Genomic DNA, 15,032 nt, shown 5'->3' with positions numbered 1-15,032 from the left:
AAACTTTTCCATCATTTCCAATATAGCAGTTTTGATAGAGGTAAGCAAAAAGCCAGCAAGCATAGAGGAGCTGTTCTGAGCACAGCTCAGCTGGATTGCACAGCTGGGCAGCCAAAGCTCAGGTTCTGCCAGGGCAGCCATTGCAGGCCCAAAGCAGTGCAAACATCTTGTAGATGGTGAACAAGCATCCTCCCAGGAATGAGGCAAGTGCAGGATAAGAAGTAAAGCATGGGATTACTATGCATAAAAGTTTTTCATCACTTACTAACACTGCAATTTTTGTGATATACATTACTGCTTTCACTGTCCACAATATACCTCTTATAGGTCAACACCATTTCACCCTGGGGGAAGAAATGTTTCTGGTATTAAGATCTGCTGCAGGCATAAAGCAAGGAGCTGCTCAGAGCAGCACGATATTTAGTGACTCTGAATGACTACGGGATGGTGAAGACAGGTATTTCACAGTTAGCCTGAAGCAGTAAATTGGGGGTAGTGGATTGTTACTCCAGCAATGGAGCAACTCAGCATAAGGACACATCAAAGAGTCCTTTGACTCGAAGAAAACACTTTACATATAAAATACACTTCTGGTCTGATTATAATCCCTTAGAAGCAAAGCAATCAAAGAAAAAAATGAAAGAAAAAACCTTTATCAAGGGTATGTGAACATTAACAGTGGTGTCCTCTTCTCTTCTGCAGTGCATGATCAAAGAGAAATGCAGAGGCTGAGTTCAAAACAATGTTTCCCATACACTACTAAAGAAAACCCTCAGTGAACATTTCAAACATTTTTTCCTAAGATCCAGTGCAACAGTGACATGTCTTCTAAGAACTGCCCAGCAGTGTCTACAACAAAATAGATTCAGCCAGCCTAGATCACTGGTATTTTTTTTGCATGGTATTCTAATAGCTGCTGTGTCTGCCTATACAATCACCTTGTGGACAGTGCTGAGTTTGCAAATGTTTGAATTAATCTTGAAGAATCATCTGATCTTTCAGAGAAGTCACTGCTAGAGAGAAAATCAGGTTATCAACAAATATCTTCTCTGAACAGGACCTTCTGAGTATGCTGGGACCCCTTTAGTGCAATTTCCAGGCAGGTTAGAGAAAAATATCATGACACAAGGAAAATGTGAAGCTCACTAGTGAAACCAGCATAAACTCTAGGTAAGCCAACATCAAGCTTAAAAGGGTTATGTATCTGGCCCAAGATATTACTTTTTTGACAGGTGAAGGATGGCTACAGCTATTTTTTTATTTGCTTTTCTAGCTATGTGATGTTTAGGCCAGGGAAAAACTCACACCACTGGAGTGTAATTCAAATGCTCTTTTCCTCTGGGTCTGTTACAGGACAGACTAAAATAACAATAGTCAATGAATTTATAGAAAAATGTTTTACGTACTTCAGCATGTGTTCATGAACAGTAACCGATAAAGTTTTACATTTTATTTCCCTCTAACTTAGGGGGCAGTATGCATATTTGTTTCCATGGGCAAATGTAATTACAGAACTGAACAGCTATTTTGTAGTAAACATTTTTACTCCCTGTTTTACCAATAAGATAAAGCCAAATAGTGAGAAATTCCTGTCACTATAATTTGGGATGCATGAACTCTTTCTGTTTAGATCTAGGATTCCTGACTTCAAAAGCTTAGAGCAGGAAAGGGAAACTTCTGCAGTGAGGAATCAGGCTGTGTGTACTGCTGAGCTTGTAGCAGTTTCTTATTACTATAGGGTGGTTGTGAGCTTGCAGTAAAAAGATGGTTGTGGTGGTCTGTGAGGACATGGTTTTGCAGAGCCCTATTCACCCATGTTTCAACTGGATTTGTCTGATTGCTGGCCCAGCATTAAACCTTGACACTGGAACACATAAAAGAGTTTCAGAGAGCACTTTTCCTGTTTAGGTTCATCACAGAACAGGAACTGCTGCTGCCTGTGCAACAGCTCCCTGCCCTGCATTTCCAGAATCCCAGGAAGCCAATGTTGTAATATTTGATTTTCAGGGGGTTCTTTAGAGTCAGGCCATAGTAATCTAAGACAGGAGGACACAGCTGGCAGCCTGCTGTCTGAATTTGGCTTATAGGGCATCTGCAGCTAGCCACTGCCTCCCCCTGTGTCAACAGGTGACTCTCCTTTGCTTTGATTGCAGAGAACCAGGAGTTCTGGCCAACAAGTTCTTGTTCCTCTTCTCCTCCTGTCCTTCATGAAAGGGATCTCACTGAAGTAATGAGATAATCCTTTCCCCTGCTCCTGAAGTCAACCAAAAAAAATTATTTTGAATCATGACCCCAGTTAAGTTGAGTTCATGTTCTGGAACCCCAGGGAGCTGTACCTACAGGGTCTGATTCATACTCTTGGCTTCATACCTTTTCATAGAGGAATAAAGGGGCATTGATGATGCAAAAAAATAATTGAGTGTTTCTACAGCTATGCTCTGTACTTATTCAGCAAACACATCACAGGTAGCAATTGGGAAATCATCAGCAGGAGTGTGGACTGGAAAGTAAAACCTAACATCTGTATGCTCAGCAGTGAAATTGCATGGAAAATCTGAGCAAGGATCACAAATGTTTATCACGTGGTTGATAAGGTTCAGAAAATTCTGGCACAGTTCTTAAAAAAGATGAAACTATTTTTTAAATAAAATTATTACCAGCCTGAGATGTGATATTAGGTTTAAACTATACAGAAATTTCTGAGTTGTCATGAGCTAAATATTTAGAAGCAGACCAGCAAGTTGGCAAATACAGCTTCAGTTTTTCTTAAAAAACCTGGGGAGTCCTTCAAGACAAGTGGGATTGAGTCAACTAAGCCATAGAAGAGATGGACTCCTGCAGTGAGAAACAGAGAAAACAGGGAGTCCTGCACCAGATTTTAATGGGCACTTGTAGCCCTTAGAACTAACCTGTCCACTGTCTTCAGGCACAAGCAGTAGTGCACTCCAGGGCACAGGATGGGGATGTTCATGGTCAAGCAGGTGGGCTGGGAGCGGGTGGTTGCACTCAGACACACTTGTTCCATCCACCTCCAGCCCTGAGGTCTCAGCGGGCAGCAAGGGAGGTCAGATCAGGGAGCACTCATAAAGCCCTTCTGAGGAATAGATTTGGAAGAGGATGCATCAGTTAGTGCATAGATATAATAAAAAATTGTTTCAGTAAGGATAATTGAAACCTTGTTTTTCCTAGTTCATCTCTGTGGATCAGAAGCTTTTTTGTTATGTGACTGTTCAGCCTTTTAGAATAGAAGAACCCACATCTCCACTGGACACATCTTGACACTTTTGTAAGAAAAGTAAAACCAATAAATCAATAGGAGTCTCTTCACTGACTTCAGAGATCACTGCATTGGGCTTTCTCTATCCATAATGATTAGTGATCTCTGCTCCACTGACATTCACAGTTGCTGCCATTGGAATGACTTGGCTGCAACATCAGTATAAATGACTCACATTGCTCTGCATCTTCCTATGAAATAACTGCTTGATAGCTTTACAGGAAACTGCTAAGTCACAGCAATACTTCTTGCTGTTCTTTGATACTACCCAGCTAACTCATGTCAGAGATAGAAGTAAATTCATGAAGAAGTCAAGTCAGCAGAAAACTTAAAGTGGAATTTGAAATCACTAAATACAGGAATTGGCTGCGAAACTGTATCCCAGCTTTTGTACTCAACTTACATATGTGGTAAGACAGTGTAATGAAACACAGAGAATGCTTGCTGTAAGTGCTCACACTATTTCAGAGGAACTTGAGATTTCAGGGGGAGAACTGTGGAGTGAGTGATGGTGGAAGGAATTGACTACTGTGCAGGAACAGAGAGAAAGGGAAGGATTGAAACAAGACATGGATCAGGAAAATCAGATCACTGTGACAAACACAAATGAGCTCTGAGAGAGTTTCAGAGTAGAGTCTTGAAAAATTGTATCAAAGTTTTATATATTTTGAGAACACGGTAATGAAATCAGGGAATCAGTTCTAGCCTGGTGCCTACAAAGGATTAAATGTTTCTGATACACATACAAAGTCCTTTCTCACAATATAGCAGCTCAGGCTCTTGTCCCTTTGCATATCCTAACCTAATCCCTGTAATCCTGGGAATAGCTGGGTAGGATAACCCACCTGTCTTCTGAGGTGATACCTGTGATTCAGCAAGCGGGTCAGTATTAAATGGATAACATGGAACTCTTTCCTGGTTTGAGCCAGCAGAGTAATGGTGTGACCTTAAGGACCCAGCAGTTAGAAAAACATCCCAGCATTATCAGTCTCAGTTGGAACACTCTGCTACTAGTTAAAAGAAAGCTTACTGAAGGGGGGAAAAAAAAAAAAAAATTAGTAAAAGGAAAATTGGCTTCATCCTGGCTCAAACCAGGACACATTACTTTTTGTGTGAATCCTTTACTGAGGCTTTTCTAGGGGAGTGTATGTGGTCTAAATCTGATGACTCCTAGCTCAGTGTCATGGTTGGAATCTGTACTTGGCCTGAATGCTAAAAGCAATTTATGTGATGACAATAAGGATGACAGCACTGAAGCAAGACACCTTTTCCATGGCTAAGGGGATATCTGAGGTGCAAACCATATGCATATATAGAGGTACTCAGCAATTAGCTGAGTAATAATTACTCAGTAATTAGCACTTGAAGTTTCAAGTGCTTCACATGCACTTATCTGCATTCTTGAACATGCACACTTGAAGAATGAAAGATGGAACAGACTCAGCAGTATGTCTCAGCAAAACTCAGAGCAAGATGGGTAAACATCAATGATGGAGAAGCAGCATAAGATGAATATAGTCTTAGCTGCCAGTGGTCAGCCAGGCAAACAACCTTGCAGAGCAGAACCTGCAGGCAGCTTCTGACCTACCCCAAACTCACCACCACCTTAGCTGGGCCAGACAAGGTTCTCTGGTGGTAAAGGTATCATGCTGGGAAAGACTACTGCAGAGACAAAACCCTTTTCAACACCTCTGTTTTTTTACTAGGTGCATTCTCCCCTTCAGGCTTTTAGTTACATAATCTACAAATACAATTTGGTTATTTAACCAAGTTTTTAATCTAAATTCACACAGATCCAATAGAAATTGCCTAGCTCTTTAGGTGTCTTACCAAAACGCCTGAAATCTATCCATGCAGGATGTATTTACAGATAGCAATATCTCATTGCAGTATGTTTATTGCAACAAACTATTTTACCTATAGTATATTCCCTAGCTATTCCAAGGCTGAAATACCCTTTGCTGGGTCAATTACTTCATACCTTCTATTATCCCAATTAACTTCCCTTATGTCAGACATTAAAGGTCCTAATTAACACTATCTCTGAGGGGCTGGTTTCTTTCTTCTTGCATTACTTGAACTTAAATATCATTAACAAGTCAAAATTCAACAAAGTCAATTAGCTGGCAGCAGCCCAGGAAACAGAGCTGCATTTAGGCTACAGAGTCAATGCCTTTCAAAAGGTGTGGGGTGGGGTTTTATTTTCATTTTTAAAATGAGTTTCCAAATTTATCTATTGGTAACAACAGTTAAAGTTGAGAAATTAAGTTTATGAGGAAATCCACAGATAGTCATATAAGCAGTTTTAAAACACACTTCGTGTTCATGAGTATTAGAAAAATGATCCAACAAATGCAAACTATGGTTAACTAAACATGAACATCTAAATCATTTACACATAACATTAAACAAAACAGGGTTTTTCTCTTCACTCTGAAAGGAACAAACACCTTTTAGTGGTAACTAGTTACCTGGTTAATAACCTAGTTAATAAGATGGTCGGTAATGTAGTATTAGATGTTTTCTACACTCCAGACTGTACAAGTCATTGATTTCACAAATGTTTTACCTCACTGGAGTGCTGAGTTCAGAGGCTAATACATACATTTTCTGTCTCATAACCCTGAAGCTATACCTGTAGGACACTTCACAGTGGTGAATAAATACCTGATTGTAGAAGACTTTGTTGTTTCTAGCTATAACACTGTGAAGTATTAAAGTCATAATAAATTGGGATTCACCTCACTGCATTTATCTGTCTCATCTAAGCTGGCAATGGGCTCAATTAATAGACATAGGCACCTCCAAAGGATGAGTCACTCCTTCCAGACATATATGCCCAGAACAGATGAGGTGATCTACTCTCTGGAGTCTCTATCAACTAAGGAGGCTTCAACATTTAGACAGCTAAAACCAGGGGAAATGAAGGGTCTTAGAAGTGTGTTAGCAGGAAAATGGCCTGAAGAAAGAAGGCTATGTTGAGGGTCAGTATTTGCCCGTTGCAGAGCCAGGAGAAGAACATGTATTTCAGACAAGGTTGATGTTGCAGTTATCATTATTACTCCTTACACTGTGGTTGTACCTCAGACTCTTAGGCTTGGATTATTAACTACTCTGTGTTAGACACTGTATAGATACAGAACAAACAGCTAACCTTCATCCCTAGTAGACTTTAATCAAAGCAGTCCATACCACTAATTTTATTCACTGTGGGAAGTCATACTGTACAGTAAGTCTTTGCAAGAGGCAGTTCTTTTGTTGAATCTACTATTGAAAAGTGCTTCCTCTTTTCTGTGTTTGACACCCTATGGAACCTCTCTTTTCCCATTATTATTTTCCAGCTATGCTTTTCCCAGCTGCTCAGCGATTCAAGAGGTCCTCAGCTGCCTTCTTTAACCCAGTGCTACAAAACTCACTGGAAGATGTGGTCCTGCTTTATGAGGTTCAGTATCTGGGAGGAGATGGTACCATAAGCCCTGACCAAGACTGGGGTTACTGTCCATACTGGGGTTATCCATTATCTATCTTCAAGACACTTTTACTCATCCTAACAGTTAATGCTTTACTGGCTATATAATAGCTCACCAGAAGGGAGGGAATGAAAATAAATATGACAGACTTGGCTCTTTCAACAGTTAAGCAGGCAACAGTTGCTTCAAATGTGGGTTGTAGCTCACTGACCAAAAAAAGTGAAAACCAGAGCAAATGACTTTCCACTGAAAACAAGTTTCTTCCAAAACAGTAACATATTAACAACATAATGTGTTTAAACTCTTTGGCCTAAGACTCAGTCCGAAATTATTTGTTCCAATCATTAAAGCCATGAGCATCAGTCATTGCAGAGTAATCCCAAGGGCATGACTGTTTCAATTCAAAATTATTCAGGATTAACAGCAGTGGAGACTGCAGATGTCATGCAGTCTGAAACTGCCACGTGGTTAGCTAAGGGAAATTGGTCCACCAAAAGCAGGTGCATGGGTCAAATCTATATATCCCACACCTTGGGAAATTGGGATTGGATGTCTAAAGAGGGGAGATGAGCTAAGAAGCCACTGCTGTGCTTTCGCGCACAGAGCTAGGCCACCACTGGGAGGGTAAATGCCCTTTTCCCAGCTGTGTTGTTGCCTCCACCTCTCTAGTACCCATATGACACCAGCAGAAACCCATGCCCATGTTGGCAACAGAAAACTATCTACTTTTTCTTTTTCCTCTCTCCTTTCCCCATAGCCTATCTCTAATTTTCACAGGTAGTTAACTTACTAGTCAAACATTCACGAAGAGACTTTCTGGTCCTCCCTACTGTCAGTCAGTGAAATGAGAGTTTTGTGTCCATTTGACCTAAAGTAAAGGCTTAAGAACATGTTGTTAATTCACATTTACTCTGCCTAGAGTCTCTTGAAGAAGATAAATAGCTTTCTGTGTTCTGATTTTGTACCAGTTTCTTTTAGCTGAGCTTGACATTGACAAAAGTCAGAGGATCTCCATCAAAGATGAGGAGCTTGCTTCACTGAGGAAGGCTGCTGAATTTGACACCATCTGCAACGAGATCATCCCCAAGAGCATCACAGAGATCCGCAGGCTGAGTAGCAGGCTGTCTTCTTACCCAAGGGTTCTCAAGAAAGAAGACTTTGAAAGGACAGTGCTGACCATGGTCTACACAGCCTACAGGGCGGCTCAGTCCCAGGGGCACCAGAAAGACGCTTGGGCTGAATCCTTTGTCAGTCTTTACAAAGCCCTGAAGCACGACTTGATGTTCCCATACAAAGAAGAGCCATCACAATGGGAGACAGAGCACACGGCAACACAGCCACCTCTTCTGGTTGATAAGGGACGCATGTAGCACATACTCCACTTTATTCTGTCATGAGTTTAAGAGTCTGCTTCATGAAAGATTATTTGGTTTTGAGCTCCCTCTTGTGGAATCCACTTTATAGTTCCATATTGAAAGGGGAAAAATGTTTTCAGTCCTGGGAATTCAATTTTTGTGCTGGCTTGGAGGCACTTTCTGTGACAGGTGAAGAAGGGAGTCTGGTGTACCTCCCAGACAGACATACCTTTGTTTCATCCTGTGGGTTTCCTATAGGCAATATTTAAGTATATTATGCTTATGCTCACATACCTATGTGTATGTGCTGGAGACTGCTGCTTTCCTAGTTAGGGAAACAAGTTCATATTTTGGCTGGCCAGTAAAAGAATACTATAAAAAGATGCAAAAGCCATCTGTAGAAGGAAGAGGTTTCATAACTGTCAGCCTTCAGAAATTATGCCAAATATTATTCATTCCAAATGTTCTTGTAAATAAGCACTGTCTGATTCACTTCATTTGTCTGAGCAAGTTTTTAATTGCAATAACATTTCCAGAAGACAATTGGCATTGTGAATACCAGCAGCAAACAATGCCTGTGAACATATTTCCCACTTCCCAGAGGCTCCCTCCCAAATAGTCTGTATGACTCTCATTATTTGCATATTATTTGCTTCTGCTCCTAGTTTTTTTGAAAGGAATGTGGATTTGTCCTCAGCAGAATCAAAGGCAAGACAAAGACCCTGTTTAATTAAACTATGACACATTTTTTCCTGTTTCTATCACTTGAACACAGTCATCTAAACCTGTGCTTCAGAATCCTCCTGATGAAAGGGAGGAAGGTGCATTAAAATGTATCTGGTGTTGAATTTAGTAGTGTCTCAGTTTTGATGGTAAATTATATATTCACTTGTGTATACATGCGTGTGTATGTTAATGCGTGTGTGTGCATGTAAGAGCTGAGTACGTGGAGGAATCCTAAATTGTTCAGTCAGGGAAAAATTGCATCAGACCACTTAGCAGAAAAGACCATTCACCAGTCCAGTGGTGGGAATTATGAACTGAGGAAAAGCAATACTTGTTTACAGCTAAAATTGTCTGTAGAAATAGTGCAACTGATTATTAAAACCTGCAATTAATAATGAACAGAAAACGGAGAAATATTTTGTCAGTCAGATGACTAGCAATGAAAAATACACTCTCCTAAAGCAAATCCCCTAATTTTTGTAAACATGTTATATGAAATCTGTTTCTCTATTGATTTTAGAGGTGTTTTTACTCCCAGAGCATGGGAAAACACCTGAACATTTATTTCATCTTCTCATATCAGCACTCTCTATTTGCATAATATCTTAAAGAGACAAACCCAAACCACAAATCCCTGAGGCTGTAAAAGAGAGCTGAGGATCCCAGCCCCAGCTGGGATCATGTTTAACTGCTTTGCACCACTTGAGCAAAAGCAATGAACTCTTCTGTGTCCCTCAACAGGGTTACTCCAAAGACTGGAGTTGAAAAAATCCATCCAGCACAACCTTGTTGCAGCAAGCAGCAAATCGTGCAAGCAGTCAGAGCACACTGGGTTTGGCAATCACCCCTGGGAACGTGGAACCACAGCAGCCTTAGAGGCAGGAGAGCAAGAGACATAAGCACCTGGACAAAGGGCTTGTAAAAGACAGTCAGTTCTGTTCCTTCCAGAAGTTTCTGTAGGGTTATGCATGAGTGTGCATGTCTGCATTTAGATGCACATATGTGTAGGTGCCCTTTTACAGATGAAAATCTTTGTGGGCCATCTTCAAAGCCTGGCTGGCATGTGGCAAAGGAAACTGAAAACCTCAACCACAAAGCCACAAGTATCTCCATCTCCTCTACTTGCACACACAGCACAGAGCCCACAAAGCAGCTTTGCAGCACAGCCCACATGCCCTTTAAGCCTTCAGCATAAACATTGATGATGTTTGTGTTTTCTTCCTGCACCATACTTTATAAACACATGGAGGGGAAACACCATGGAGCCCACTCCTGCCCTCCCACTCTGCTTCTTGGCTCCCTGAAGCAACAGCTGCTGGAAGAACCTGGAACCAGGGTAATGGATAAATCCCTTACAGCCAGTGACTCCAAGTTAGTGATGATAACAAGAGCAAGCACCAGGGCAAGTATTAATTGCTAGCAGACATCATCCAGAGAAATACCTCCCAGCCACTGTTCCTCCCCACAACAGGACTGTCAAGCAGTCAGAGTTTACTCATCAGTAAGTATCCCATAGAAAAGAATTGCAGATGATTTTTAACATCTAATTATTTCCTATGGCATACATACCTTACTGTACCATACACATTGGTAACTGAAACTTGTATCTCCTCAATATAAAGTTTTTCTGAGTTTGTTTCACGCTTCCCATTATTGTGTGTAGTGTAGGAAAAAGATCTATTCCTTGGGAATGTGCTTGGACTGCCCAGGTTAATTTAACAGAGACTGTCAATATAATAATAAAAATATTCTACATAAAGATAATTGGGTTTGCATTGTATTGATTTCAGCAACAGATTTACTGTTTAGCAATGTGCAGCTTCAGCAATAGGTTATCTCAGACTGTAAAACTCTTCCTGGGAGCAAAATTACAAGGGTGAAGAGGGAACAACCCTTCCCTCTGGAGGGTGGCGGAGGTGGTAACAAATAGGAAGGGCAGTGCCTCCTTTTTACAGAGTTTGAGTGGGGAGGAGCACTCTGCCTCGAGACAACCCTTTGGGCTTACAGGCAACCTCCCTCCATCAGTATTGCTTAAGATGCAGGCATAGACTGCCTGCTTCCTAGCTCAGTTTAGATCCCGTCTCTTGAGACTGAGTCATGTTTATAGACAGTCCTCTTACAGAGTGAAGGGCCATTGCCTCTAACTGACATCTTTTATCCACCCTTTGATCTTACAGATCATAAAAAAGTGAAATTAAACATTTATTTATTTATTTTTTTATTTATTATAAAGCCCTTAATTATTTTTTTAATTTATTGTTGGTTTTGTTTGGATTTTGTTGTTTGATTATTTTTTTTTCTTATTTTAGGCTTTGTTTTAATTTCCCTGAAACAACTGAAAGAACAGATATAATTTCCCCATCTGTATTGGCCAACCCAAACTCCCCACATTAACTATGTTTTTGCTTCCAGAATGAATTGTTAAATTTTCCTGAAGGGTCTCAAAGTTTTCTTGCTTGATGGAAGTTTCAAGGTATAGAAAAGTTACTCAGTCTTAGATACAGTTGCTAATTTCAGGAAGAATTCACCCTGCACATCAAACTCCTCTGCAGGTCTGCCTTTGCCAGTTCTCCAGAGCTCAGTGTCACAGAGGCATCCCAGCTCAGTGTGGGGAGTTCGGTGTGTGTCTGACTGATGGAGTGTGGGAGGCAAGAGGCAAGAAAGGTTTGGGAGCATAGAAAATCCTAGGTGTGTGGCTTCCTGGGAAATACAGGGCAAATGGATGTCTGACTACAGGTCGTGGACGCAACCAGGCAATGGATTCTCTTCTAAATCTCCAGTACTTTCTGCCCCACAAAAAGCATTGATAATGGCAGAGTTGTAGAAAGTAGACGTAGAAATTGTAGACGACTAGAGTATAAAGCCTAAAAATTCTGAGCCTGAATCTGAATACTATAGTCAGTGAGGGCACACGGAACAGTACAGAGATCAGCCCATGCCTTATGAATAGGTGACATTCATGGATCAGGCTCGAAGAAACATGGAAGACAAAAGATACTGTTTAGAAAACAATGATTATTTATTTATGATCAGTACGGTGATCTTGAAACAGTAACAAACTGTTGAGCAACTTAAAAAAGGTCTTTCTGTCTGTGTGCATGTTAGAAAGAGGAAGCTCAAATGTTTTCTCAAATGTTCTGACTGGGTTTTGAATAATGGGTGGAGCAACTATTACATTCTACAGTCCTCATTGGTGAATTTGAGTTGCATGAAGCTTTTTAAGAAGTTTTTTTGTCTTGAGACCAAGTATAATCTGTGTTGGAATTGCTGCCCTGTGAATTCCAAGCTCAGGGCAAAAGCAGGGTAAAGGTAGATACAAAGTAGAAACCAAAACCATAGCAAAGAGACAAAATTTGGAGGAGCTACAGATGGTTTAATTTTTATTTTTTTTTAAAGAAAGAATACCTCAAGTTTGCTCTGATGCACTGAACAATAAATAGCTAGTTTTAATAATTCTTCAGCAGAAAATAAACTTGTATCTGAGACATTCAGATCATCAAAAAAGAAGAAAAGAAGCAGCCCAAAACATCTCACCTGTTTTATGAAAACAAGAATTACAGTGCTAGAAAATGGAAGAAAGAAACTTTCAAAAACATGAGGAGAAGGATGTAACACAGATACACCTCTGATTCAGAATTAAAAGGAAAAATTTTCAAAAGAGCTCTATGCTCCAACTTGCAAACCTCTGCAAATTTTGGTGTGACAATAATTTGGAGATGCTGGTGGGCCCTGCAACTGAATGTCTTTTTAATTGAAAAATCTTTTCAAAACAACGGATTGAAGACTAAATAAATTAAGAAAGCTATTTTAGGTGACCGGGTGGAGATAGGAAATGAAGCAGTGAGAGACTTTTCACAGAAATCCAGGCACAGGTGAAGGAAAACGTGGAGTGGAAGTTGAAGTGGAAGTTGGAGGAACAAGAGAAGAAACCTAAGGAGAAGAAAGTCACCAGAAAGTAAGATTATGGCTGTGATGAAGGAGATTCTCCGATCCAGAAATATTTTGCTTGTTCTTCTCATTCCACTTCTTCTGCTTCCTCTGCCACTCTTATACCCCAGCAGTGTAAGTACACTTTCATTTTCTTTCTAACAAAGCCTGTGAGTGCAGTAGCTAGCCATGCTGGATAAGTCTGTGGTGTGCACAAAGAAAGGCAAATACCTAAAAAAGCATAGCTCTTAGAAAAATCAAGGACTCAAATTTGAAGGACTGGGAAGGTCACTGAGAAGTCATCAGTGTAAGAACCCAAAATGCTTTGATTCATGCCACAGAGCTGAAGAACCACATTAAACTAGTAAAGCAGTACAAAGCAGTATTATATTTCTTCTTTTTGTACAATGATGTATGTGTGGAAGGGGGAACAGAACCAACATATCCAAGAACATATCCATATTTTCTTTAAGGAGAAGTCTTTAGAAGGAATACTTTTAGTGTATTTAGTTTTTAATAAAAAGTATGCATGGTGAGACTTCCAATTTAGTGTGGGTTTATAGGACAGCAATTTAAGTGACACAGGAGTTAAGAGTCAGTGACAGACAAGTAGGACCATGTAGGACCATGGCATTAGCTTCTCTAAAGCAGGTGTAAGAACCTCTACTGAAACTGCAGCTCTGGCAGTGGCAAATAAATTGTGGCTCAGAGCCATACACAACAATACAAAGAAAACAACAGTCTGTGCTTAACATGAATAGGGAATGATAGTGAATGCAGCTGCATTCCTGACATTGTTTTGGAGCTATTGAGTGCCCTTGGCCATGTGGTTAACTCTTCTCTAGGCATGTCTCTGCAGTTTTAAGTCATAAAATAACAGTTTGCCTACCTCATAGAAATTGTGGTATTTAGCTTGTCCACACTGCAATGCAGCTGGCTCTTCCATAGTTCTAGACATAAATCTGCACAAATCGTGTAACAATTTCCATCCCTAGCTCTATCCTGCTAAAGATTAATTCTTCCTTCTAGTACTGAAGGTTTTATGAATACTACTACTGTATCAAACAGAAATGCAAAGGATTCGAAATTGTATAACAGTTTTCAAAGAAAAGCAACAAAGTGTAGTATTTTGTTTGAAAATAAAATCAGGATTCATAGAAAGCAAATGCTCCTACACCACTGAACTGTATGTGGCACTTTGAATCAGTTTTCCTGCTCTGAACTTAAATGTATACCTCAGCTGTCCTCTTATAATAGTTTTCTATCTCTTCTCTCTTGAGAGAAGGAATGAATGACAGACACTTGTGCTTTTCTTCAGGGAACAGCAGGGCTTATCATTGCACAGAGGCTTGTTTTAAAAAAAGGGTTTAATCTCCCCCAATGTCACTGGAAGGGCGACATAAGAACAGGTACTCCCTGACATGCCCATATGGCTCTGTAACTGCAACATGCTCTGTGCCTCTTGAGAATCACTCCTAGGAAACATGAGATTCACTGCACTAAAATTTGTCATTTATGTTTCCTCACTAAGAGATGCAGAGGCAAGGGAATTGTAATAGCATTATACGGGTACTGAAACAGAACTTCACTGACAGTATTACTACAAGAATTACTATTTTACTGTACAAACTCCTCTGTGCTATTACTCTACACCTCATGGTGTTGCTTTACTGCAAACAGATATGAAAAGTCATCAGGTTATGTTTTACATCCACTTTATGTATACCTCAGATGTTAAAGTAGAGCCATGAATCTGACCCAGGGTTGGACAAATATTTATAATGCTATTAAGAAAATATCTACACCAAATAAACTTAGTGGACAATACACCATTCAAGTGGTTTAGTGTGGTATTTAATTTATTACAATCCATTGACTATGATTACTTGTTAAACCTTAAGATTAAATTTGCCACCTGCTGATTTTCTTGTAATCTCATTTATCAGACAATTTTATTAGCTTGCTTGCTTTCTTACAGAAATCAGAATTACCAGGTGGTTTATATTTGCATTTCTGCAGAGAATCAGTTTGCAGCTTCTTTGATGGTATCAACACAGCTCTGGAAATGTCAAAGGAGCACTACATGTGTAGTGGCAAAAGAGATCAAAGGGAGCGCAAGGACTCAGAACTGTTTGCACATACAGCTTATGAGAACAATTTCTACAGCTTCTTTTCTATTGTTTTGTGACAAGAAACGGTTAGTTAAAAAAACATAAACCTGAGAAAATTAATTTTAATTCATCTTCCCTTCTGAAGGAACTATGATTTGTTCAGCAG

At 40.0% G+C, this 15,032-nt stretch overlaps 2 protein-coding genes across 2 annotated transcripts in view; both read left to right on the top strand.

Moving 5' to 3' along the window:
• Nucleotides 1–8,130, top strand: part of FAM180A (family with sequence similarity 180, member A) — a 24,330-nt gene extending 16,200 nt beyond the window's left edge. Inside the window, exons 2-3 of the mRNA XM_010008198.1 lie at nucleotides 6,619–6,719; nucleotides 7,716–8,130. Of these exons, the coding sequence (XP_010006500.1) occupies nucleotides 6,619–6,719; nucleotides 7,716–8,117 (503 nt within the window). The 3' untranslated portion in view covers nucleotides 8,118–8,130. The remainder of the gene's footprint in view (nucleotides 1–6,618; nucleotides 6,720–7,715) is intronic.
• A 4,661-nt stretch (nucleotides 8,131–12,791) lies between these two features.
• Nucleotides 12,792–15,032, top strand: part of SLC13A4 (solute carrier family 13 (sodium/sulfate symporter), member 4) — a 26,825-nt gene continuing 24,584 nt past the window's right edge. Inside the window, exon 1 of the mRNA XM_010008197.1 lies at nucleotides 12,792–12,890. Coding sequence (XP_010006499.1) covers nucleotides 12,792–12,890 — 99 coding nt within the window. The remainder of the gene's footprint in view (nucleotides 12,891–15,032) is intronic.

The sequence above is a fragment of the Chaetura pelagica genome, unplaced genomic scaffold, assembly GCF_000747805.2.
Source record: "Chaetura pelagica isolate M959 unplaced genomic scaffold, ChaPel_1.0 scaffold92, whole genome shotgun sequence".
NCBI lineage: Eukaryota > Metazoa > Chordata > Aves > Apodiformes > Apodidae > Chaetura > Chaetura pelagica.
The sequence above is the reverse complement of the archived record's forward strand: the minus strand, read 5'-3'. Positions and strand labels throughout refer to the sequence as shown.